The following is a 24,881-nucleotide window of genomic DNA, read 5'->3' on the forward strand; positions in this document are numbered from 1 at the left end:
TCTTGCTGACGATATATACACCCCAAGTCTGGGAACGTCAGTATGTGTGTGATCCAACACTGAATGAAAATATGAAAGTCATATCATCATGAACATCTATAAACGATCTACCCATGTGTCATCTATCATTCCTATACAGTTTTTACTTTTTTTGGAAATTAATGTCTTTTTACATTCATACATCATGTATCATGTATTATGGTATCACATAGAAATGATATGATAGATGGGAACTCTTATGCTGCTTCTTTTGACTTGTTATTACTCGTGTACTGTGTCAGAGTAAATGGAAAATTAGCAGGAAAAAAAAAAAACACTGATCCACAAGATAAACCATAAGATAAACGCTCGTAAATTATGATAAAGTAGGTAATGTTTGGTTACTTAATAACTAACAATTCCATAAAATTCTCCCTCTGCTACCCGCTCAGGCATACCATACCAATGACGATTTAACCAGTCACATCCAACGGCTCCACGTTCCAAATACTATCAGCATACTCATTAATAACCCGATCAGAAGTAAAGAACCCCATACGAGCCACGCTCGTAATACTCTTCGTAACCCACTCATCCTGATCCTTGAACGCTTCATCTACGACGCTCTGCGCCGTGATATATGAGTGGAAATCGTCCGAGACGAGGTAATAATCGCCGTGTTCGGCGATCGAGGAGAGTAGGGCGGAGAAGTCGTTGACGTCGCCGAAGGTGCCGGAGCGGATGGCGTCGAAGACTTTGGTGAGGTCGGGGTCGAGTTTGAGATCGTTTGCGTAGAGGTGTTTGTGACGGAGTTCTTCGATGTCTTCGGCTAGGTTGCCGAATAGGAAGATGTTTTGTTCGCTGATTTCGCGGGTTATTTCGATCTGGATTATTTTGTTAGTGGTTTAGGTTTAGGTCTATATGTATGTATACACGAGCTGTTGTTGTAAGTCACGAGATAGGGGAGGGAGGAATGCTTACATTCGCTCCATCACATGTTCCGATAATGAGGCCTCCGTTTAGGACAAATTTCATATTGCTTGTACCGCTGGCTTCGGTCCCGGCTGTGGAGATGTGCTCGCTGATATCAGAGGCTGGGATGATAATCTCTGCTTTGCTGACGTTGTAGTCTTCAACAAAGATAACCTTGAGGAGATCGCCGACGTCGGGGTCTTTGTTGACTACCGAAGCGACGTTATTGATCAGATGGATGACCGTCTTGGCCATCCAGTATCCGGGGGCTGCTTTACCGCCGAAGATGGATACTCGGGGCACGAGCTTCTTGCGTTCGTCGGGCGTCATGGATTTGATAGTCAGATAGCGGTGGATAACTCCAAATATGTTGAGCTGCTGTCGCTTGTACTCGTGGATACGCTTCACTTGGATATCAAATAGAGAGCTCGGGTTCACGCTGTAACCGGTTGTGTTCTTGATATGCGTGGCAAGACGGACTTTGTTCGCGTGCTTGACGGCAGCCCAGTCGCTTCTGAATGTCTTGTCCTCTGCATGTGCTTCCAATCCGTCGAGGAGAGTGAGGTCTTTCAGGAAATCGTAACTACCCAGCTTGGTCGCGATAAGGTCCGCAAGTCGTGGGTTTGCTTGATGAAGCCAGCGTCTCGGGGTGATGCCGTTGGTCACGTTGGTGAATTTGTCCGAACCGTATATTTCGACAAAGTCCTTGAAGATAGTTGTTCTGATGAGGTCCGAGTGCAGTTCCGCGACTCCGTTGACCTTGTGAGAGCCGATGATTGCCAGATGGGCCATGCGGACCATTTTCGGATGGCTTTCTTCAATGACCGATACTCTTGCCAGCAAGTCCCGATCTGTCGAGAACTTCTTCTCAACCGACTGTAGGAAGAACAGATTAATGTCGTAGATAATCTGCAGATGACGTGGGAGCAGATTCTGGAACAGAGGTACGGACCACTTCTCGAGGGCCTCTGGTAAGACTGTATGGTTTGTGTATCCAAAGGTGTTTACCACAATGTGCCATGCCTGATCCCAGTCAAGGCCTTCGACATCAACTAGCAGGCGCTGCAGTTCGACTATGGCCAGCGTCGGATGGGTGTCATTGAGCTGGATGGCGATCTGGTCTGGGAACTCGCTCCAGGCTCGCTTGGTCTTCTTGAATCGTCGAACAATATCATACAACGAGGCAGCGCACCAGAAATACTGCTGCTTCAAGCGTAGCTCTTTACCTCGATCCAGGTTATCGTTGGGGTACAGAACAGCAGAGATGGTCTCTGCTCGCTGCTGGTCGGCGACGGCACTTTCGTACTCTCCCGAGTTGAACTTCTGAAAGTCGAATTCGCCGCTGGAGGCCTTGCTGGACCACAATCGGAGGTTGTTTGTCGTCGACGTCCCATAACCGGGGATGGGAACATCGTACGCGACAGCTTGGACGATCTCGCCGCCGTCCCACTCATTGATGACCTTACCATCATCATCGTGATATCTTCTTACTGAACCATAGAACTGGACATCCACGGTGATTTCGTGCCTGGGGAACTCCCATGGATTGAAGTCCAGCCAGTAGTCTGGGACTTCGACCTGGTAGCCGTTCACGATCTCCTGCTTGAAGATACCGTAGCGATAGCGCAATCCATAGCCCCATGCGGGATAATTCAAGGTTGCCATGCTGTCGAGAAGACAAGCGGCCAATCTACCTAGACCGCCGTTTCCTAGCGCAGCATCATGTTCCTGGCTGATCACATCCTCAATGCGAAATCCAAGTTCTCCCAAGCCATCTGTTGTGATTCAGTATTCAGTGACGATCATAGATCTGGTGCTTATAGCGCACCTTTAGCGACATCCTTTAGTCCTACATTAAGCATAGCGTTATCCAGTGCTCTTCCCATCAGAAATTCGAGAGAAAGATCTACTGAGAGTCAGACCCGACACATGCAAACCCCAAAAGACCTGGTGGCATACAGTATACGCGTTTCTTGTCTGCGAAGGTCTGGCGCTGCTGGGTCTTGTTCCATTCGATTATCAGCCTATCTCTGAAGGCCAGAGCCGTCCCCGAATATGCTGCTCTACTCGAGTGAGCAAGTAGTCCTAGCGAATACGAGTGCTGTCAAAACTCACAATTCATCACAGTTGAACAGAGAGCGCGCCAGGGTAGTTTCAACATGGCGAACCAGTTCTTTCTGTTCGATTGTCAGGGACTCCAATACGAATACCACAGGCATTGGTGCGAAATACCTCGAAATCATCCTTGTTTGTGAACCCTTTCGGGGACTAGAATTGATAATCAACATCAATCTCAAACCCCCAAGCTGCAAGGGTGTCGACGAAAATGCACCTACATATTTCTTCCATCTACACCGCGATCAGTGAGTCAGCTCTGCTCTCCCTGTTTCATGCATTGTATGTACATCAATGGATGGTACTTACGCCTCCCTCAACGGCTCCGGAATGCTCGCCTCGACACTCTTGATTTCCGACGGTCCAAAGCCCGTAAAGGTGCGTCTATGCTTGGGACGACTGAACCCCGGACCCACGGGACCTTGTAAGTCGGAGATGGGTGCTCCGACCGAAGGTCTCCGTTCGTGGTGGGATGAGGTAGTTGTTGATGATGATGCCATGGTTGCCTTTGTGTTGGAAACAACGGAATTCGGTTTGTTGTCTCACTGTCGATCTTATGAGTATCAGAAAGGGTTTCACGAGTGAGAAACCAGCTTAATTGCAGTAGACAGGAGCAACAGAACCACAATGTGAGGTGGAAATGAGATAAAACTTCGGATACCGCACGGTGGTATCTCCTCACCTCTTCACCCGAGAAGACCAAAAGCAAGAGGATGGAACAGTATGAAAAAGCAGGTAGGTATAGATAGGTAAGCAAAGCAATGCGGAATATCCCAATCGGGATAAACCGGTTTCAGTTCACTTGTCAGGTGAGACGAGAGTGAAGAAAAGCAAGAAGGAAACGTGATGATTGACAGGGAATTGCTCGTTGCTGGATAGAAAATGGTATGCGAGGCTCCCCAGGGTGACTTACGGAGGAACGAGTCGAGTCGACTGGATCTAGCTAGCTATTCACGCCCCGCTTGCTTGCTGAGCTCCAGCTTCTCACCCGAAGGCTGCGGAATTGAGAAAGAAACGAAGAAAATAGAATGAAGTGACAAAAAGAGAAAAAAGAGAAACAAGAGGGGTCGAGGATAGAAATGTCAGACACAGAGACAGAAGAGGGAGGGGTATTTTGCTCGTCGTGTCCACCAGGTGTAGCTAAGGTAGGTGAAGCTAGCTAGGTTCTGGCCGGGAATAGAGGCCCTTGCGAGAGGCGATGGAAGATGGGGAATCCCGCTTTGTGGCTTGATGGCGAATGTGAACCTTTCCTTTCTTTACTACATGAACAATATGGTCCGGGGTTTGGAATATTCCCTGTCGACCGTTACTAGTAGGGAAGCAAGAAGTACAGTACAATGTCTGTGTGTATACCTGATATTGAGATATCCACGAATTCAGTTCTCTAACAAGTACCTCGACTAACTAGACTGTCATGTTCTTCCATATTGCCCTGAACTGATAACCGAAAGCTACAAATCTAGTCGTCCTCACACGGGGAAGAAGATGGGGCCAGAGAAACATGGATAAGTAACTACTGTACAATGTACTAAGTTAAGCTACATAGAACACGTTCCAAAACCGAGTCTACAACAAGAACATCATCCAGAACCTCGAAATACAACCAGGAGTACAAATTCCCCAAAAATCCCCCACACGAGTTTACGTTGCTCAATCTGGGGTTCTCGCTGCATATCCATACATTAGCGCAGCATTTTCTCCCTGCTCTTTAGTCCCCCTTTCCCCCGCACGGCTGTCGGTGGCATGATCTGATGATCTTGAAAATTTCCTTCCGTCTGGGCCTAGACCTGTACCATACATTTCATGTCTCTTACGCGGATGACTGAAGAACTCAATTGAGCCAGTTCAGTGAGAATAAAGACCAGGATCCCGTTCATAGGTGATAGGTACCTAATTAATTCCCTTGGCCGCAGACGGGAAGACGTAAATACTAACATCCTTCCGTTAATCTCATCTCGTCTCCTCAATGATCTCTCTGCCATCACCACAATAAAAAAACCCTATCCTCGATCGCTATGCGATCGTCTACCTTTCTGCATTATTCCTCCCCATACCACGATACGGAGGAGTACTGTACCTAGTGAGCATCATACGACATCCACACCTTATCTTATCTACCTAACTACTTACCTAGTTCCAGATGAAGCGAACTAACTGATTCCGGAACCCACGACGAACACTCAACCTATCTATCCAAATTCAAATTCAATTTTCCGTGAACAGAACTCCAGCTAACATATATTATTACCCGTCCCGATGGTATCTACCATACTGTAATGGTTGTACGGCGGTCTCTAGACCACTAAATGGAAGATTGGTCGCATGCGGAGAGAGAGAGCCGATGGGTCCGAACAGGAAGATCCCGTCTATGGTGCAGGCTGTGGACTAAGTATAGTATGATAGTATAGTATCGTATAGTACGGATATCTAGATGACGGATCTCGCATGCGATGCGAACAGGCTGGATGGGAGATAGAGATATTATCGAAATATCCTACCGAGGCACTAGGGAGGTTAAGTAGTGCTCGATCCAAAGAGCAGTAAGTTAAGTAGCCAATCAATCTGCTTCATCTAGATATCTAGCCAAGAACAAGAAAAATCCATACCCCGATCCGTCCAGTTCCTACTCGATTTCGATAGTTCAGATCGAGAGACGGTCCGTGCTAATTACCTACGGACCGAAGGGGCTCGTCGGGCAGAACGGCAACGTCCGAACATGTGTTTTTCTAGCGTCCACCCATGCCCATGAAGGCTATCTAATGGATGACGTCTTTTCTGTACTCGCTGGACTGGGGCATCCCACAGTGCCGATCTAGCGTGAATCGTGCCAGACATGATTCAGATCGAGTGATGTTTGGGCAGGTTGAATCAGATGGTACTCATATTGGATGGGAATAACGAGATGTAGACCCCCATACTTAATTAAGGATGGGGGAGCTAGGTTGTCTACAGTAGAATAGACAGAATAGGAAGTCTTCGCCTACTATAGATCAGGAGTAAATACTTCAGATCGTTACAGTACCTAACTGTCTGCATGAAACTGCGATACTTTCACGCAACGACAACAGAGTGCGCAAAGTACGCCGTATAGATAGAGACTATTCGCGCAATTATCACCCCGCCAGCCGACGGTACCGACCTCATACGCTTTCTAACCGTCGCTGCCAAGGTCACGAGGGTTACATGGACGACGCAAAACCTGCCCTGACAGCCTCAAATGGGGGCCGATCGCAATTCGGATATCGATCGCCCCCAATCCGACACAGCCCGGGCCACCGTGTCAGTGCAACTTGCCGACCGCGTCCGCTCCAGCATAGACGTTTTGATCCCTGCAGAGCAAGACACAAGAGGCCCTAGGACAGTCAGGCAAGAGAAAAGTGGGATAAAACCAAGTTAAAGGCCAGAGAATTGAGATGGGATTAAGGATAAGAATATATTAGGCCTATATAGCAGATGTCGTGACGGTAAACAGCTCACACTGCGAGATCAATAATAATAAGGGAAGAATAGCGCATAACTAAAGGAAAGCACAACAGCCATACGCTGCACAGCCGCAAGACCACCGGCAGATAAGGAACATCCCAACACTGCAGTCGTCTAAAAATAGTCTGGACGAGAACAGGGTGCCGGTATGGGTCGCCATAAACCCCGGGCAGGACAGATGTAGGAAAGTCAGCTAAAGACCTGCTCGTGGACCAAAAAAACCTCATCACTAAACAAAGGAAAAGCATCACATGGTCCGGAAATGCAGCAAAAAGACAAACTTTTGGCTAAAAGCAATGCGTCATTAAGCTGCAACAGATATCAATGCTGGGTAAAATCAGTCGTCCTACGACAACATCTTGGAGCGGTAGATGATGTACGGATCGCCAAAACAAAAAAAAGAAAATGGCTCATATCAAGCATGCCCATAAATAACCAAACGCATTCCACCTCGGGGCGCCGAAGTATAAACCCAAAAGATGAGACCCCAGTTTAACGCCGTGTCATGTACAACAGAAAATGACCTGTTCGACCGCCCTGCCATAGGAAAGGCATCAAGAGACGATCAAAGATTAGATGTGCTCCAAGAATGACGAATATTAGGGTATATTCCTCATCTCAGCGAGAGCCTTGGGACGGTCGCTATAGAACGCCTGAATCTTTCAGGGCATTTTGTAGAATCGTCTCCTTCACGGCGGCAAAGACGAGGCGGATATTGGTGGTATCGGTCGCCTGAGTAAGACTGCGGTCACGCCACGTTAACATGCTGCTGAGTGCAGGTGCAGGGAACGGTTGGGTGACTTACTGCGGATAGAGATTCAGATGTGCACGGTTGACTTGATTGAACCGCCATAGGAGGTACTTGGCGGCCCGGTTGACATCGTTGCCGCCGGAATAATCGGGGAAGTAATTGCTTAGGGGCGAACGGGCCAGCTTCGCCCGGAATAGGTCGACCTTGTTGAGGAACAGAATGACGCTTGTCCGCATAAACCATCGAGAATTAACAACCGAATCGAAGAGCACCAGGCTCTCCATCATTCGATTCTGCCAAAAAAAATACTTAGTTTCTCTTCCGGGACAACCTGCGTATGAGGGGGGCCGAACGTACCTGATTACTTTCTTCCAACAACACCTGGTCGTATTCGCTCAACGCGACGCAGAAAATGATGGACGTGACATTCTCGAAGCAATGGATCCACTTCTTCCGTTCACTCCGCTGTCCGCCCACGTCGAACATGCTAATATCTCATGAGCCGAGTTATACATGTCTAACGGGGAGAAGCCCTTACTGAATACTAAGCTGGCCCATCGTGAATCTTGTCTCGTATATACCTGTAGTCTTCGTTCGCGCACGGAGAACGTCCGCTTCGTTGGGGATATAGTCTGGCGATGCTATTCGCTTCGATTCCTCGAAGAAACTGACTAGGTGGTGAGCAAAATGGCAGCGCGCCGCATGAATCGTCGAGCTACTTACTATGGGGCGGAATCCATCATGTAGAATTCGCTCTGATGCTCTAGGACGGTGGACGTACAGGGATCATTCCACAGATACGTGACCGCATCACCGACCTTGGGGTCCAGGGGTATATTGGGATCGGGGTCTATGTTATATTCCGAGAGATATGTCATATAATCGCGGACCTTTTGACTGGAAGGCTCCAGATTAAACTGTTGGTAAGCTCCGATGAGGGATTTCACGCAATCCATGAGGTTCTTGTAGACTGTCAACCGGCACATGGAAAGCTCTTCCACGGTGTAGCCATTTTGATGGATGATCTTCATCTGTTTGACAATGGTGGATTTTCCACTCTCTCCGGAACCTGCCCCCACCAACGCTCAGTTAGGCGTTTGCTCCTATACAGGCGCACGGGACCACTGACCAAGTAATAGAATCTTGCATTCTTTCTTTAGCCGCCTGGAATCCTCCTCGATCTTCTTGTCAATCATCTGACTTCTCTTCTTCTGCTCTGCATCGTCCGTATTCTCACTGCTGAAACAGACACCCATCTTGTCCAGCTTGGCGAGTCGCGCTCGATGAGCGGCTAGTTTCCTGTCGATATCGGTTCACGCGCACTCGAGCTCCTCCCTAGGAACGGTGGTCGGCACCAGCTCCGTGATCCGGAGAGGGGTGTGGCACCTCGGAGAGGAGATGTCGATATGGACAGGGTCGGCCACCAGGGCTCAAGGCCGCAGGAGAAGGGCCGCCTGAACAGTTCCCGTATCGATCGATGGTGACGGTGTTCGATTGCAGACCGCTACTGCACGTTGCGAATAGCTATGCCACCAGCAGTCTCGCAGAGGTGACTTTTGGCGGACAGAGACTGGATTCCCGACCACGGCGAATGCCCGAAGACCGGAAAGGAAGACAGTTTCAGTTCGCGGGGGAAATTCGAAGGAATCGATCAATCGTGAATTGCAGGCGCCAGAGAGCCAACAGGGACGGTAGGGCGGGATTGCGGTCGGCACCTCGAATACGGAGGGATGATGGTCGACGATGGGAGGGGAGCTCTGTTGGGGGTCTGTGTGTAGTGAGGAACGAGATCACTGCGGAGAGGAGAGTTGCTCTTTCGTGGTAATCCAGCAGCAGTAAGTAGTAGTATTATGTAGTTAGTTAGTGGTTAGTAGTTAGGTTGACGGCGGGATTATTGGGTGGGTAGGGCGAAACGTGGTGTTGACGACGGAGAGCACCCTAAAGGGCATCCGGCGGTCCTGGGGGGGGGGTAGCGCACGATGCTTTCAGGCGCTAAGTGAGTGGCCTTTGCTCGATTCTGATTCTGATGATGATGGTTTGTGGGGGGGTTCCCTTCTGCCCTGCGCCCGCGGGATCATGACAGTGACGGGCGCAAGCGCATGGCTTGGTGGCTCCCTGGACAACCTTGAACCACTAAGTATTACTTAGCTAGCTGGGCTGGAGCTCTCGAACCTACGGGGGAATGAATGAACTGTGAATCGTCCGCTCTGGGATAATAACACGGGAAGCTAACTCTAGTCTACTGTGCGAGACCCTGGGATTATTATTCTGCGTCGAATGGAATTTCTAAATACAGAACAGGACAGCTGATCTCTTTCTCTCTTCTTCTCTCGTTGCTGACAGGGCTGACGATGCCTCAGGGTGATGCTGGATCATCGCGGAGAGGAGTTCGGCTCACGTGCCCGACGGGTCAACCTCATTCGGGCGGAGCTGGGGAGTCGACGCCGGGCTCTCGGGGCTGCCGTGCTATGGTACTATACTTGCAACGACCAATGCACGATCTTGCTGGCGACTCACGGGTTGAGGTATATTAGCAGGCATTATTATTATTAGTAGAGTGCCGTAAATGCTCCGATAGTCAGGTCCCAAGACCTCTCTCCTCTTCTCCTCTCTCTTCTCCGCACGCAATGGTGTTTCGTCAGGCGACCGTTACTTATCAAGGGCCAAATTAAACATGTGGCATACGGCATGGTACTCCATAGCGTTCACAGTCATCTTCTTCACCGTTGTAGTATAACTATATCCTGGAGGACGTCGTTCGAATCCTGGAGCGGATCTGTATTGTATTGGCAGTAGTTCCCCTCCCTGGCAGCCCCTGTATCGTGCCTGCTAGACGACCAGAGCCCAGCTGAACGCACACCCGAGCTCCAGCTGAATTCAGGTCCAGTACTGGGGAAGTCGGCTTTATATATAACTATATGGCGGTCGGACCAAGATGCCATCACCATTTACAGCTGATGAGGGCGGCAGTCAAGCCAGTCGTCATCCCGGAAATTGATCAAAGCCACAAGTCTTAATTCCTTGGAGTTGCCCGGAACATCCCGCGCAGCAGTGATCACATTCACCAGCAACATGGGGGCATCCACCAAGCACCCGAAGTCTTTTTTTTTTCTGTTTATCAGGCGCTCGTGTCGTGTAGCTGGCTTCCAAGGCTGACACGCATCGCATCTGTTGCAGTCAAACCGGTTTGACGCAAAGCCCGAAACGCCATCCAATGAGACGGTCCCGACGGAGAGGAAACGAACAGAGCTCTCTATGGCATTGCAGCGAATGCCAACAGAAACCCTTCCTCTTTTCCGTGAGAGAACCACCAGCAAGACGCTCACGACGAGTAGTTTTTGAGTCTGTTTAAGTTCTTCGACTGGCCGGATGACTTTCCAAGGTCATCTCTCTGATCGAGTTGCGGTTGCTCTATCAGATCTCTTCTCTAGGGGCGCCGCATCCAGTGTACGGAGTAGGGGGAACACAGACGCCGGTAAGTGCCCGCTCGCGGTCCAGCCCAAATTAGGTCCCGATGATACCAATGGTGGTATCATTCTTATCGTTGTTCTTGCTCGGGATGGCAAGGATGCCAGAATGGTTCCTTGAGATAGGAGAAACTACTGGCAAAACGAGAAGGGGAGTTGCGTGCAACGATCATGAATGATGGATGTGCTTTCTGGTCCATCATTTAACGACTTCTTCAGAACAGTGCAAGCAATGCTGTTGGCGGTACAACTTGGGGATTGGCAAGAGAACGAGACGAAGACGAAAATGATGACTGCCCCATGGAACGCCCGTGGCCGGATGAGCAAGCCAGCAAGACATTTCCAGCCAATGTGCTCGGCCAGCGGGGGCAGCCCCGCCAGGCCAGTCTCCATCCGGAGGGCCAGAGTAAACCTCTCTGCTCTATCTAGAGTTGTCGCTGCGCCCCTCGGCCCAGAACCAACTTGTTGGTCTGAATTAGTTAACCAGTTAACTAGTTAACTTAACTAGTCAACCTGCCCAGTTTCCCCCCCCCCCAAAAGGCACTGAAATTATACCATACCATAATAATAATAATAACCCCTCGCGGGAGATCCCATCGTGTACGTCATTGCCTGCTGGCCTGGCGGGCAAAAAGGCACGAACCAGACCGCACCTCCACACACACGCCACTCTCGTCTTCTACCCTCGACAAGACGCCCATTCCGACCCTGACCCGCCAACCAGCTTTCCTTCTCCCAACGTCCGCCACTTCTTCCCCACAACCAACTCGACTCCCTGTTCAACTCTCTCAGCTGTGAAAAAAAAGGGAAAACAGAGAGACAGAGAAGAGAGAAGGAGAGAAAGAAGAGAGAGAAAGGTCGGAAGGCAAGCAAGCAAGCAAGCAAGCAGTAGGAGACGGGAATCTCCACGGACGATCGTCTTGTGTCACCTCGACTTCATCTCCAGCGTGGCCCCAGGTCGCGATCCTTCACCATGGCGGAATTCGTGCGGGCCCAGATCTTTGGGACGACCTTCGAGATCACTAGCAGGTATGGCGGATGAGCGCGCGGCAGGAAATTCACCTGGATGAGGAACTGGAGGAGTCTGACTGTGTGTTCAGGTATACGGACCTGCAGCCGGTGGGCATGGGAGCTTTCGGTCTCGTCTGGTATGCTCAACTTCCATCCTGAGGAGGGAACAGCCGGGGAATCGCCAGAGATACATGTGGCTGACAACGACACGGCGAACAGTTCAGCCAGAGACCAATTGACCCAGCAGCCCGTGGCCGTCAAGAAGATCATGAAGCCGTTCAGCACACCGGTTCTTTCGAAGCGGACATATCGAGAACTCAAACTATTGAAACATCTGCGACATGAAAATGTCAGTCGTGCAATCTCCGCGCAAACGGTGGCCTGTCACTGACAACGAACAGGTTATCAGCTTGAGCGATATCTTCATCTCCCCTCTCGAGGACATGTAAGTTTCCCCGATCGGTTCCTGCCCTGGGTGTGTTTGAATCCCCGATTGACGGATGATAGTTACTTCGTTACGGAGCTCCTGGGCACCGACCTTCATAGACTTCTCACATCGAGACCGCTCGAGAAACAGTTTATCCAGTACTTCCTGTACCAGATCCTGGTATGTCGATCATCCATGTATTTCGAAACCTGTCTTTGGCACGTCTTCTGACGCGGCGACAGCGAGGTTTGAAATACGTCCATTCCGCCGGTGTGGTGCACCGTGACCTCAAACCCAGCAACATCCTCATCAACGAGAACTGTGATCTCAAGATCTGCGATTTTGGTCTGGCGCGGATCCAAGATCCGCAGATGACCGGCTACGTTTCCACGCGATACTACCGTGCCCCGGAGATCATGCTCACGTGGCAGAAGTACGACGTCGAAGTCGACATCTGGAGTGCGGGCTGCATCTTCGCAGAGATGCTCGATGGCAAGCCCCTCTTCCCCGGAAAGGACCATGTCAACCAGTTCTCCATCATCACCGAGCTTCTCGGTACCCCACCTGACGATGTGATCAAGACGATCTGCAGTGAGAATGTGCGTATTGGTCGACGTCTTTGCCTTCGACTTTTCAAGCAGCTAACGTCAATTTCTTTTCCTGTAGACTCTGCGATTCGTCCAGTCCCTGCCCAAGCGGGAACGACAGCCGCTGGCCAACAAGTTCAAGAACGCTGACCCATCAGGTATGCATATCCTTGGCAATCAGTCGAGCGGTTTTACTCACGTTTCCCTAGCCGTCGACCTCCTGGAGAGGATGCTGGTCTTCGACCCCAAGAAGCGAGTGAGCGCGACGGATGCTCTTGCACACGAATATCTAGCCCCCTACCACGATCCTACCGACGAGCCTGTCGCCGAAGAGAAATTCGACTGGTCTTTCAACGATGCTGATCTGCCAGTTGACACATGGAAGATCATGATGTATGTTTAGTGGAAACCAAAATTATTTAACTTTTCGTTCAGGCTGACCCGCTATGACAGGTACTCGGAGATCCTCGACTACCACAACATTGACCAGACCGGCCTCGACGCAGGCCAAGTTCCACCCGAACCTGTGGACCCCACCGCCCCAGTGGTATAGCTTGCGAATGGGATTTCTGCAGATACGGTGGGTTGAAGGCAGTTGTTGGTGTTGATGGATAACGATTCCCGTTGTATACACGGGATCCTGCTTCTCTTGTCCATGTAGCGTCTAACATCTACAGTGGGCACGGGGACTTTTGACGAGTTCTTTCCCGCCTCCACATGTTGGTCTTCGGTGGTCGCTTCATTTTTTACGGCGTGTTCAGACTCAGGCGGCGATGCGGGTTATCTACTTCTCAGATCCTTCAACGTCGATACACGTACACGGTATATGGATCTCCTTCGTTTCTTTTTTTGGTCGCGGAAAAGCGGGATGAATAGGATCAAGCTTCGTCGGAATCTACAGTTTACGTGGCACGTTTCGAATTTCAAGACTGATGCAGTAGACGATGTTAGAGCAGAAGAGAGAAATGTGTAACTTTAATAATTCCATTTCCTCAATGGCCAGGGCCAGCGCACCAAGATAGAGCACGCATCTCCAGATCTCGAATACCATGTCGGGAAATGGCCTATTTTTGACTATGAGACCCGATGACGTTCCTTGGCGGTGGACCGCGCTGATTGACATGATGCAAGCCATGCCAAGATGGCGGCGATCAGGATGGAGTTTTACCAGTAGATACCTAGCTCATATGGGGAAGGTGGTCAATAATAATATGGCAGTATCCGTGGCTAGGGGGCTCTGCCGCAACAGATACATCTCCCCCCCAGTAAATCTATCTCCTGGGCATTTCTTGCTTTTCTCTTCAGCTGTGAATTTTCCAAACCGCCTAGATAGCTAGGTAGATAGATGGACACTGCCACTGAGGGTCTCATTCACGGGGTTTCTGCCATATAAGTAGTCACCGCCTGCCATAGAAGTCCTCGGAAGTCAACCGATACTCGGATCTTTCCTTCAGTTAATTGTTTCTTCACTTAATTGCTTCCATTGCTTCCTCAGTTAGTTAATTGCTACGAAAACTTCCCTTTTATTAAAGATAGATATCCTCTCAATATGACTGTCAACGTACCATCCTCTCCAGACTCGAATGGCTCCGCCCAGACTTGGTTCTCTCAAATCAAAAGGGATATACAAGCAGCAACTGAATATATGGAGCTGAGATATGATAATATCTCAGTAGAAAAGGGAGCGTTATTGGTAGAATCACTTTCGGAAGATCCTGACATTGAGAGACGCAATACGCGGTAATGATACCAGCAGAAATCTCCGAAAGATGTATCGTTTATTATTATTATCTAAATTTAACTGATAATACTTATCAGATTCAGTTATAACTCGTTAATCAAAGTGCTCAACATTTTAATCATGCCTACAGAAGTCCATGATGTTCATCAACATTGGATCGGCGAAGAAAAACTGGATATGGTACTTGCCGGATTCTTAACTCCCGCAGAAGGTTATGTGTTGACACTTGGAGTTGGCACAAGTAGGCTATTTATATCTCTCTGATTCGATACGTATATTAACTGATATTGGATACCTAGTTATTGATCATTTCAGGGGACAGTATACCGGTTCCTTCAAGGCACCTGATATGCTTATACGTTATGAGCTTCAACCACTACCTAGTATCGCGGTAGAATCCGGATGGGCAGAATCACTGCCTCGTCTCCACGCAGACATACGTCTGTGGCTTGAGGGTGGACAGCCAGATGTTTAACTTGTCATTGTCCTCTGTTGGACTAAGATGTCTGGAGCGCCCCTGCAACGCATAAAAGGGATCTTCGAAATATGGGAACGAGATGCTGGTAACTCTCCGTATCTTAAGTAAAATGGGGTAAGTTAAGAACCACCACACAACTGAGTAAGGAATTGATGATAACAATAATATATTGATAGGATATCTTCCTAACGCTGGCAAATGCAGCTACCCAGGTAATACCTGTAACTCGCGCCCAGCTCTTCGGGCCGGTATATGTATTACCTGGGAGGAATGGCACAGATGTATGGAATCTCTGCGTTGACATATTGCGGACTTGGGCGAGGAAGGCCATCGTTAAAATGGGTTATGTACCGGCGTGACTATCCTCCCTTCAACTGCGTATTTGTGTGATTGGACCATAATTTTCTTCATCTTCTCGATGTCTTGCCAAAAGTTTCCATCGACATGATGTATGTTGGAATGGCGAGGGGAGCGCCCGGACTACATGATAATTTGAAATGGTAACGCCGTACTTTGGGTTATCTTTACCACTTTGGCCTGAGAACAAGTTTGTTTTTATATTAGCTCTCATTGCCAAATTGAAATTTGACTAGATAGACTCTTCCAACAATCTACCTACTCTTGATTGATTATGAGATAGATAGATACCTAAGATACCTAGAATAGCCAATTGTCTTGTTCTTCTCTGCCCAATCAGCGCTATCGGATCCCTCCCTAAAGACACCTCACCGCCTAGAAGGTACCACCAATGGTAAGCTCCCATTTTCCGAACTGCCAGCCGGTCACGACTGAGTGTAGCCCGCATTGATGCTTTGTCCAACAACTAAGGGAAAAGGACCAAAAAAAAGGAGGTCATTGTCAAGGTGGACTGGATTTGCAGAAAACAGGGTTCCAGGTCCCCTCCAAAGACAAGGGAATAAAGCTGGATGTCAGTCTTTCTTTGATTGTTCTACATACATTCTTGGGTGAAGGGCCTCGACCATGGCAACCGGCCGCGCCCACCAGAATCCTATCGTTTTGGTTATAGATTTCCACCATGCCAGGTGAGTGCGGGCGGAACCAGCATTTTCAGGAGAGAGAGGGAGATGTGATGTCGACTGTATCTCATCATGGAGACGGAGACTTTGTGGTCAATGAGGTTATCTATTCCGTGAAACAGGACAATGGCTGATCAACCGGGCGCTGCTCGTATATAGAGGTCCTGAGATCGAGCACTGTTTCGGCGACGATGGGACGAATCCCGCGGTTGAGAACGACTGGTCCTTGCTGCCGTTCATGGCACTGTCCGATGGAGCGCATGCGTATGATCCCCTTTTCATTGCGTTCGATCCCAACCTCTTCCTCGAGGAGAGACGATCGACAAAGGTCAATCGCTGACTTCTTCTCCGATGTTGCGTTTCAGATCCACGGAGGACTTCTCGTACTTCACCCTCCGACGCAATGCGACCGATGCAGAGCCCGCGACGTCGCTTTTTGGAATATCGTGCACGAGACAGCTCGATTCGAATTCGCTGATTAATCGACCCCCGGATGTGACGCGCTCTACGGTCCAGAAGGCGGTCGTGGTCGTGACGGATAGCCCGCAGTACTTTGGACAGCTAAGGGAGAAATTGTCCATCGTCACTTCCGCCTGGTTTGCGCAGCGGTAGGTGAATTGGGATTTTGTTCCTGTGTGCTTGGTGGGAACGACAGCGCTGATGTGCTCTCGTCGATAGCGATTTTACCGACACAGATATCTTGAAGGTTGGTCTCGACAGTGGGTTCACACTTTATTGAGACTGACTGGTTTGCGATTCAGAAATTCCGAGAGGGTCTGATAATCAGTCTGAACAACGAGGGAGCCCAGAAGGACCAACAGCAGCTGGGTGAGTCCGGTTACTCCCCGAATCAGAATGACGCGAAAAGATAGCTGACCCGTCCAGAAGGCCTTTCCTTACGAGAAATGATCCATGAGTTCAGACATCAAACATTGGTTCTCTTCAAATGTCTATTATTACAGCCAAAGGTTTGAATGTCTGTACGAAACAGCATGACCCGTACTGATCTGTGCACCCCCAGATGCTCTTCTTCGGCTCGCGATGCGAGCGACTTTGCATGATACAATTTTCACTAATCTCTTTGATACCCGGACTTATTCATAATCTTCAAGACTGCGCGGATCCCTCTTTCGACACATACTCCCAGACGGTTGAGAAGCCAACCTCCCTAAAGACGAGTGAGAGGAGTTCACGTACGGTTGCCCTGCACTACAATCGAAGCTTCTCTGCTGACAGCTTTCAGTGCTTGCTTATATGGGCCTTCCTCTGCAGATCTTCGGCAAAGTAGGTCATCCTCTGCCCACGATCAATTGTTCGTTGCTAATTCTGCCAGGGGAGCATGTTCGGACCCTATACGCCGCTGCAGCAGCTGGATCTGTTGGCAGACCATGGAACGAAATCTTACGTGGTTGGCTCAACCAATTCGTTACTTCTTCAGCAGAAGGACCGCTACAGTGATGTGATCATTAATGTGAGCAATTAGTCGCCGCGGGATCTTGTCACTCGTTCTAACCGTGTGGACAGCTCGACGAAGACACAATCAACATCTCGTCCCCATCACTACGCAACGCCTTGTCGCTTTCTGCGGCTGACAGACGATGGATCGACTTCCTTACGCAGACCATCAACGAGACCTGGGACGAGGCGCATCCACAGCAACCAAAGACCCACGGCTACATGGGATCCGAAGAGTTCATTCGTTTGCAGTTCGAAGAATATCTGCTGGCTCTGCTTTCGAGTATGAAATACCATGAAGAGTTGAATTCGTATACACCCGGCTCAGGCAACGATTCGGGACGCAGAAACCGTATGCAGCTGCAGGCGTTGAATATCGAGGGCGACCCGGCGCTCGAGTTTAATGCCGACTTTCTGGCACAATGGCAGACAACACCGAACTATGCTCTCTTCAAGCGACTGACATCGGATGCGCTGCTGTTCTCCATCGTCGAGCCCCGTCATCCTTGCGCGGGCGGTCTAACGATTGATGATATCCAGCGACGTCTGTCCCAGCAGGTCGCTGAATTGCACCTGGATGAACGGGTCCGCGAAGGCCGGGAGGCACTCAACAAACACCTTGCTACTGGCTCGAAGAAGGTCTCTGCAGCGTTCAACAGCTTCTGGGCAGACATCGAATCGATGCGGGAAGCTCAGCGGAAGAAGAACGAGGAGAAGGCTGGCCAGTCTGGAAATCGATTGTCAATAGACACTTCCGTACCGCCAACACCCACCTCACCCCGAGTACCTTCATCAGCAGCCTCTGAGACCAGACCGTCATCATGGTTCTCCCGGAGGCCGCCGTCGGTTGACCTCACGCAGGCCCAGGCATCTGTCGGTGTGGTGAGCCAGAAAGCAGGAGCGTACTTCAGTTCCTGGAGTTCATGGGCCAGCGAGCGCCGCAAAGAATGGCAAGATAAGCGGGCATCTGCAACATCTCCGCCTCCGATCGCGTCCCCATCTACCACAACCCTTGCCAGCGTTGTCGAGAAGCCCGAGGATGAGCGTGGAAGACAGGAGGCCGTGCCTCGCACCAGTGAGGACTCGATAGCTTTGTCACGAAGCGGCAGTATGAGTCTGTCGAGGAGCGGGAGCAGGAGAAAGAGATGGAGCCAGATGCTCCGACGGAAAAGCAACGATTCGGACTCTGCGTCTATGAAGGATGATGGCAGTCTTGAGCCTGGCAGCAACGACGTTCCATTGCCAAAGTCACCTCTGTCGCAGACGATGCCTGTTTTCCCAGACAGCACGGGATCGGAGGAATCGTCGTTAAAAGAGCCATCTGCAAAAGAAGCTGATCGCGCTGCAGCTGAAGCTAAACTCACCGCATCCAGCCCCAGCACAGAGAACAAGGCTTCGGAGTCGATCCCTAACGAAGCCCCATCGTCCGCAAAGGCCCCCACGGAACCACCATCTACCACTTCAGCTCCAGCCTCATCAGAAACAGAGCTCCAAACCACAACACAACCCACGCAGAACGAATCCTCAACCTCAACAGAAACCACATCATGAACAGAAAGGAGAATGCCTCAATTTTGGAAACACAACCTTCCACGAGGTTCATAGTAATGCATTATTTCGATTTTCTCTTCTTTCTCACTTTTTCTTTACGCTCCTCCTGAGGCGTGTGTGTATGCTTTCATACAAGATATTATTCATAATTATATCCCCCTTGACAATTCACAGTAATTTATTCATAACCTTTTTTTTCTATTTTCTCCCCCCCCCCTTTCATTCTTCTTGTTAATGTTAATGTTGATGTTGATGCTGATCTAGATCTGACTTTCTTTTTTTGTACATTGTACCATACATTAGATACTTTGTCCCCTGCACTTGACTCTATTTAGTCCCAGCAGGAACTATCCATACATATTATATAACCTACCTCATCTACCTTGTTCAGTTTATATATCATATCATTACTATACCATACACTCATCAACATTCTGATCGAAGAAAGCTAGCTTCTGTTACTGTAATGCGATCGACCTCCCCCTAGCCAGTAGGATTCACCAACGATACGACACGATACGATACAGATAGATAAGCTGGACTATGTTCTAATGGGATGCTGTTACGGCTGCTTTGCAGGATTGGTGCGCGCGTGGATGACTAGTATATACGTTAATATTATATTATAGGCAAGGAGGGCCAGGGTCAAGATCAGAATACGGGGCCTAGATAGTTTGAATGGAATCAATGGATAGTTTAGACTACCTTGTTGCCGTGGTACTGTGCATACTTTTATGCTCGATACTGGGGAACGAGAAGAAAAGAAAAGAAAAAGGGTTTAGATATAAAATCTCCCTTTCGTGATCCCATAACAAAAATATGAATCTGAGATGGCATATTTCTTTTTCTTCTTTTTTAAAAACCCACAACCTAATGTTACGTGATAAGTAGTACTATAGTAAATATGTATGATGGATTGATTGGGCTTCGGTTTGGATAGGCAAACCGACCCCAACAACCGACACGAACCGATCCGTTCTTGCCTTGCCTTGCTTTGCTTTAGCATGTCTTGTCCAATGAGTTAAAGAGAAACCTTGGAGAGAGAAAAAAAGGAAGCCATCTGGGCTAATTCGCCGGGAATGTCATTTCAGCGCTTGGAAAAGAAAAGGAGAAACAGAGCAAAACCAGCAAGGGAATAAGCGACATTAGCAAACAAAAGGAGATCCGTTTCATCCGCCCTGCCGATGTGGCCTACAACAGGCGTATGGGACTATCACCAACGCTAAGAGAAAAACCAGCAGAAAAGAGTAAAAGTGAATCAGGCAATGTAGGCCAGCTCATCCCCATCCAATCGCTCAATGTAGTCTTTCTCCATGAGTGCCTCGATGTTCTTCTTGATATCGGGCACCTTTGGTGGGAAACGGGCCTTGACCTGCTGGATGACCTCCTGGACCAGTTGGACATGCTTCATCTTCTTTCGGGACTTCATAATACGCACGATTGCGGACTGCCACTGGTTAGCGACTTGGAAGGATTAACGGTCGTAATATAAGTGGCTACATACCTGAAGCAACAACTTGCGGTCCTCCTCTATCGTCTTGTGGGTATCGTCTGACTCATGCTTCTGCTCGGACTTGATCTGAATGTTCAGATTGACCTTGATCTTCTTGTTCTTAAAGTTGTAGTTCAGGGAGAACGAGGTGCCTGGCCCAGGCTTTGCGCCTTCAGGAGATGGTAGGAGCACCTTGGCCTTGAGCAGAATGCTCAGGTTAGGTTCCAGAATCTCATTAGACAGGGCAGTCGCCTTCTGGATCTCCGAGAACTCCAGGGTGTCGTGCTCGTTGTAGAGAAGAAGGATACCCATCTGGAAGGTGGAAACCTGGAAGGTGTATGGCACCTTGGTGTTCTTGATATAGTTTGCCTTAATCTCACCCTTGCACAGCTGCCACAGCCAGGTCAGCTTACGACCGCTGTGCTTATCGAAATAGAAGCTCTGGAACCGTTCTGCCGTCTTGACAATTTCGGGTGGTGCCATAAAGTCGGTAGAAGGGGGATTCAGAGGCCAGAAACCAGTACCAAGAATCTGGAAATGGGGATCGATTGACTTCTTCCGGTCCTCTTCATCCAGGACCTTATCCTGCCAGTCCCTGTAGCTGGCGTTCAGATCCTTGGAGATCTGAATATCCTGGAACATACGCTGCAGCTTGTTCGTGTATTCGAAACCGCATGCTTCCTTCAGTTTGCTGATCATGCTCGTCTCCGCATCGTCTGACACAGAGCTCACGTGAACCAGACGCTTGGCCAGCATCTTCGAGTAGAATTTCTGAAAGACATCCTTGTCCTCGATGTACTTGAAGACAGTCATAATCTGGACCAGCATTTCTTCCAGTTCCGACTCCTCGACAGCCTTGCTACCCTTCTTGAGAAGCGAGTCTGTGTAACGAGCCAGTAGCTCGGGGGACTTTGTCGAGCTCGACTTGCAGATCTTGTTGCGGTTGACGAACTCGCGGCAGGCATTGTCCAGGGATCGTACGAACTCGGACTCGCCTGCGAAGGCCGCAGCGACCAGGTTGGAGTAACGGGTGTGGACCTGCAGGAGCGCATCCACATACATCTTGGGCTCGAAGTTCTCTCCCTCCGATGCAACCTTCTCCACAGCCGCCAAACCGGCCTTGCGGACATGCGTTTCAAACTTGGTCCGCAGAGGGTCCAGACCATCCTTTATCCGCGACAGCAGCCTGTACATCCGAGCGAGATCATCCTGTCGTTCATTATCCAGCAGAACCTGGAACTCATCCCGCAGCAACCCCGAGTGAGCCGTCACCAAAACATCCAAGCAGGTATCCGTCAGGCGCTTGGTAATATCTGGGTGCAAGTATAGTCCGACACGGGCCTTCTCTTCCTCCAGGCGAGCTTCTGCCTTCTTCATGTATTCCACCACGCTGTTCTCCGCCACAAAACGCCGCGACTCGTTCTCGTAGTACACCCGGGTGGCCGCGATGAAGGGTCTCTCGAAGTAGTACCTGTAGACTTCCAGCGTCGACTTGGAACTATCGTTTTCGTCCAGACCCAGCGATACAAAGGAATCGACAATGTTCTTGATCTGAGATTGCTCAATCGTTTCGCCATTACGCTGCCTCTCGATCAGATTCAAAACAGCCTCCATCACCTTCTCCTGCACCTTCTTGAAGAAGTCCTCCTTCCACTTGACCAGGTGTAACGTGTAGACATCGTAGATGTTCTTCTTTCCCTCATCGATCTCCCGTTTTACCCAGTGCCGGTTGAGATACTTGAAAATGTGGTTGATGTACTTGGCTGCCGTCGTATATCGGGCCCATTCCCGAATGTAGAAGCCCAGAAGAGCCTCTTCCGCATGCGTCTCGGAGGCCTTGAACACGGTATCGAGATGGCGCGTCAGATACTGGCCTAGAAGGTTATACAATTCTTCACCGAGCAGATGCGCTGGGGGACTGTCAGTAAATTGCACGATCGATCGAGATAGCGAATTCACACACCCCCTCTATGTGCCTGCAGACCTTGGCTGCTGCCTACAGCCTTTTGTGATGTGCAGAAATTGTGGACGGCACTGTATCCTCGGTCAGCCTGGCGCTCTTCCATCTCCAAATTTCCAACAAGCGCGGTTCACGAACGTGTAAAGAGCCATATACTGTTATGAAGGCCATGTCAGTATGCCAACCAAACCCTGAGTGGGAGACCACATACCGTCTTCATATCGATGCCATCCTCCAGTTTCAGCATGACGCTGTCGATCCCTCTCTCCAAGAATGTCCACCTGGGCGCGAGAAAAAGCTCCAGTCAGCATCCATACTGCCTTCTTCCTTCTTTCCTCCATACGGCATGCGAGCAGGTTCTGCTCCGCGTGAGACTTACGTTTCCTCGAGGTCATCCTTGTGAGGGGTCGGGGGCATCACCGGCGGCATGATCGCTTTTCCTCGACCACGGTGTGACAAGCGGGCAATGAAGGAGGCTGTCGAGCGTGAGCTGGTTAGTTTCTTCATGGACAAACAGACAAAAAGCGGTAAGCGACATGCTTCAGCGGTGCTTTTTGACAAACAGAGCGGTCATATCGGCAGGGATTGTCCTTGTCGAGAACAGGCAACAGCAAGGTGAGACAGAAGGGCAGAAACGCAGTCGGTACCAAGGTAACCCGCCGATAGAGTTGTGCTCGATGTCTGGGTGCAGCAACGGGCGGTCATGGTCCGCGATATACCTAGGTAATTACACGATGCCGCACCCCGGAAGATCAAGCATAGCTAGGAGGAGTTGAGATGCGTAGGGGAGGCGAAGGAGCACGACTTACCGTCCGACTTGAGGCCTGAATCCACCAGGTGTCCCAACGATACCCCAAGGCCGTCAGTGGGGGCTCTAGAAGCAAGAGAAAGAAAATAAATAAAATTAGAAAATGAGAGCCCAAGAGAGCCGAAATGGGGTATGGGGGGGAGTCGGGGTTGGGATGCAGATGCAGGAAGAGATAGAGATGGTGCTGAGCTGTGTTCGGGGGTAATAATTAGTGAGCAGTGGAGAGGGTGTGGCGTGGCGGTCTTTTTCGGGTTGCCGCCAGCGATCGACGCGATCTGAGGCTGGGGGATCACTTCATGCCCGCGACAGCTGCTCTTCAGTTATTCTTAGTTATTCTTAGTTAAACATCCGGGGAAGATTTCTACCCCAAAGCACTCACTAGTAGTTATGCCTATATGTAGAACAGTAGTTCCTTCAACTAGTTCTCGTCGCTAGATAAGCGCTGACAGCCCAGTCCCTGGCCACATGCCATCCCCGCGTCTGTGAGCTGGGGAGGCAATAATTATTATTGGAATTGTGATGGCGTTCGTCTATGTATCTATCTACGTTGAAAGACACAGGTTCAACTGGATGTTAGTCAACACCAGTTCACTCAGATAGCATACCCTTTCATACATACTCCTAGCAACAAAAAATCCTTAAAGAAGAAGAATATTCTCTTCTTAACTAATGAACTAATACACTGGAGGACACAGAGTACATCTTGAAACATGACGTCATTGCTTGCTATTGGGCTTTTCTTCAATTTCTCTGCATATGTTAGTTACCAGTTCTTCATACACTACTACTACTATAGCGACGCAAGTATTATACAAAGGGCATCATCAAACAGAGTGATAAAGAGAGAGACATACACAAAAAAAATCATGACCATAAATCCAGCATCCGAAATCCGCATCACCCAACGTCTCATCCCCGCCTGGAAAGGCATCCCCAACACCTCGATCCAATCCAAACCACTCCTGATCTACCACAACGCCTTCCAAGCCTCTGCATCTGAACTTTCGTCCCGTTTACAGAAGATCGGTGCAGTCGTCCCGCAGTGGCAATACAGCATGTATCCCACGACGCATTTCCATTCCACCACCCATGAGGTCCTGGGGGTCGTGTCCGGGCGAGCACGGCTGTGTTTCGGAGGTGAGGGTTATCCAGAGCGGTTCGAGCCAACGGTACAGAAGGGCGATTTGATGATCGTGCCTGCGGGGGTAGGCCATCGTTTGTTGGAGGATCTGGATGGCGGCTTCAAGATGGTCGGGTCATATCCTCCAGGGAAGCAGTGGGATATGTGTTATGGGCAAGAGGGGGAGGATAAGGTTAAGAGTATTGAGAAGTCGGGTTGGTTCGAGAAGGATCCGCTCTACGGCGATGAGGGGCCAGCCTTGGAGGTTTAGGAGGAGATGAATGGCATCAAATTGCTCGCAATGGGCAGACAGTCCGCCCAGAGTGGCATTGACTCGGTACGATTTCGAATGAATAATAGTAACTAATATCAATAATGAAATATCTAGTATACTCGCCGACCACAATTCTTGATTGCAACAAAAGTACCTGCCCTTTTGGCCTTCCC

The 24,881-nt window shown here is 49.6% G+C and overlaps 7 protein-coding genes across 7 annotated transcripts; 4 read left to right on the plus strand and 3 right to left on the minus strand.

Moving 5' to 3' along the window:
* Positions 1 to 452: 452 nt before the first annotated feature.
* On the minus strand, positions 453 to 3,566 carry C8Q69DRAFT_409132 (putative glycogen phosphorylase GlpV/Gph1; the record flags this gene model as incomplete). The annotated part of the gene is made up of 8 exons (XM_028628232.1): positions 453 to 863; positions 961 to 2,726; positions 2,780 to 2,857; positions 2,911 to 3,014; positions 3,067 to 3,128; positions 3,184 to 3,219; positions 3,288 to 3,300; positions 3,376 to 3,566. The coding sequence occupies 8 exons, from the start codon at positions 3,564 to 3,566 to the stop codon at positions 453 to 455; spliced, it is 2,661 nt and encodes an 886-aa protein (XP_028481302.1).
* Positions 3,567 to 6,994: 3,428 nt separating this feature from the next.
* C8Q69DRAFT_124068 (G protein complex alpha subunit GpaB) lies at positions 6,995 to 8,666 on the minus strand. The gene is made up of 6 exons (XM_028625245.1): positions 8,430 to 8,666; positions 8,024 to 8,369; positions 7,839 to 7,967; positions 7,658 to 7,787; positions 7,355 to 7,593; positions 6,995 to 7,291 (listed from the first exon to the last, which is right to left on the minus strand). Exons 1-6 carry the CDS (start codon positions 8,554 to 8,556, stop codon positions 7,192 to 7,194), a joined length of 1,071 nt encoding a protein of 356 aa, XP_028481303.1. The 5' UTR covers positions 8,557 to 8,666; the 3' UTR covers positions 6,995 to 7,191.
* Positions 8,667 to 11,740: 3,074 nt separating this feature from the next.
* C8Q69DRAFT_515856 (mitogen-activated protein kinase HOG1) lies at positions 11,741 to 13,755 on the plus strand (the record flags this gene model as incomplete). Its single annotated transcript, XM_028633376.1, is given in 8 exon segments — positions 11,741 to 11,796; positions 11,868 to 11,915; positions 11,998 to 12,161; positions 12,180 to 12,385; positions 12,448 to 12,804; positions 12,872 to 12,950; positions 13,002 to 13,185; positions 13,246 to 13,755. 8 exon segments carry the CDS (start codon positions 11,741 to 11,743, stop codon positions 13,343 to 13,345), a joined length of 1,194 nt encoding a protein of 397 aa, XP_028481304.1. The 3' UTR covers positions 13,346 to 13,755.
* Positions 13,756 to 14,235: 480 nt separating this feature from the next.
* Positions 14,236 to 15,226, plus strand: C8Q69DRAFT_124461 (hypothetical protein). The gene is made up of 4 exons (XM_028625247.1): positions 14,236 to 14,532; positions 14,611 to 14,774; positions 14,833 to 15,125; positions 15,188 to 15,226. The coding sequence occupies exons 1-3, from the start codon at positions 14,342 to 14,344 to the stop codon at positions 15,006 to 15,008; spliced, it is 531 nt and encodes a 176-aa protein (XP_028481305.1). The 5' UTR covers positions 14,236 to 14,341; the 3' UTR covers positions 15,009 to 15,125; positions 15,188 to 15,226.
* Positions 15,227 to 15,760: 534 nt separating this feature from the next.
* On the plus strand, positions 15,761 to 19,485 carry C8Q69DRAFT_482014 (transport protein Avl9-domain-containing protein). Its single transcript, XM_028631634.1, has 10 exons — positions 15,761 to 16,054; positions 16,208 to 16,312; positions 16,414 to 16,656; positions 16,727 to 16,754; positions 16,810 to 16,876; positions 16,937 to 17,016; positions 17,070 to 17,241; positions 17,292 to 17,332; positions 17,382 to 17,519; positions 17,573 to 19,485. Exons 1-10 carry the CDS (start codon positions 15,993 to 15,995, stop codon positions 19,052 to 19,054), a joined length of 2,418 nt encoding a protein of 805 aa, XP_028481306.1. The 5' UTR covers positions 15,761 to 15,992; the 3' UTR covers positions 19,055 to 19,485.
* Positions 19,486 to 20,312: 827 nt separating this feature from the next.
* C8Q69DRAFT_409260 (Cullin-1) lies at positions 20,313 to 22,935 on the minus strand (the record flags this gene model as incomplete). Its single annotated transcript, XM_028628244.1, has 6 exons — positions 20,313 to 20,501; positions 20,559 to 22,456; positions 22,510 to 22,580; positions 22,645 to 22,661; positions 22,718 to 22,787; positions 22,886 to 22,935. The coding sequence occupies 6 exons, from the start codon at positions 22,933 to 22,935 to the stop codon at positions 20,313 to 20,315; spliced, it is 2,295 nt and encodes a 764-aa protein (XP_028481307.1).
* A 1,245-nt stretch (positions 22,936 to 24,180) lies between these two features.
* C8Q69DRAFT_488985 (cupin domain-containing protein) lies at positions 24,181 to 24,705 on the plus strand (the record flags this gene model as incomplete). The annotated part of the gene is made up of 1 exon (XM_028632083.1): positions 24,181 to 24,705. The coding sequence occupies one exon, from the start codon at positions 24,181 to 24,183 to the stop codon at positions 24,703 to 24,705; it is 525 nt and encodes a 174-aa protein (XP_028481308.1).
* Between the last annotated feature and the right edge of the window lie 176 nt (positions 24,706 to 24,881).

The sequence above is a fragment of the Paecilomyces variotii genome (assembly GCF_004022145.1).
Source record: "Paecilomyces variotii strain CBS 101075 chromosome Unknown C8Q69scaffold_18, whole genome shotgun sequence".
Taxonomy (NCBI): Eukaryota; Fungi; Ascomycota; class Eurotiomycetes; order Eurotiales; family Thermoascaceae; genus Paecilomyces; species Paecilomyces variotii.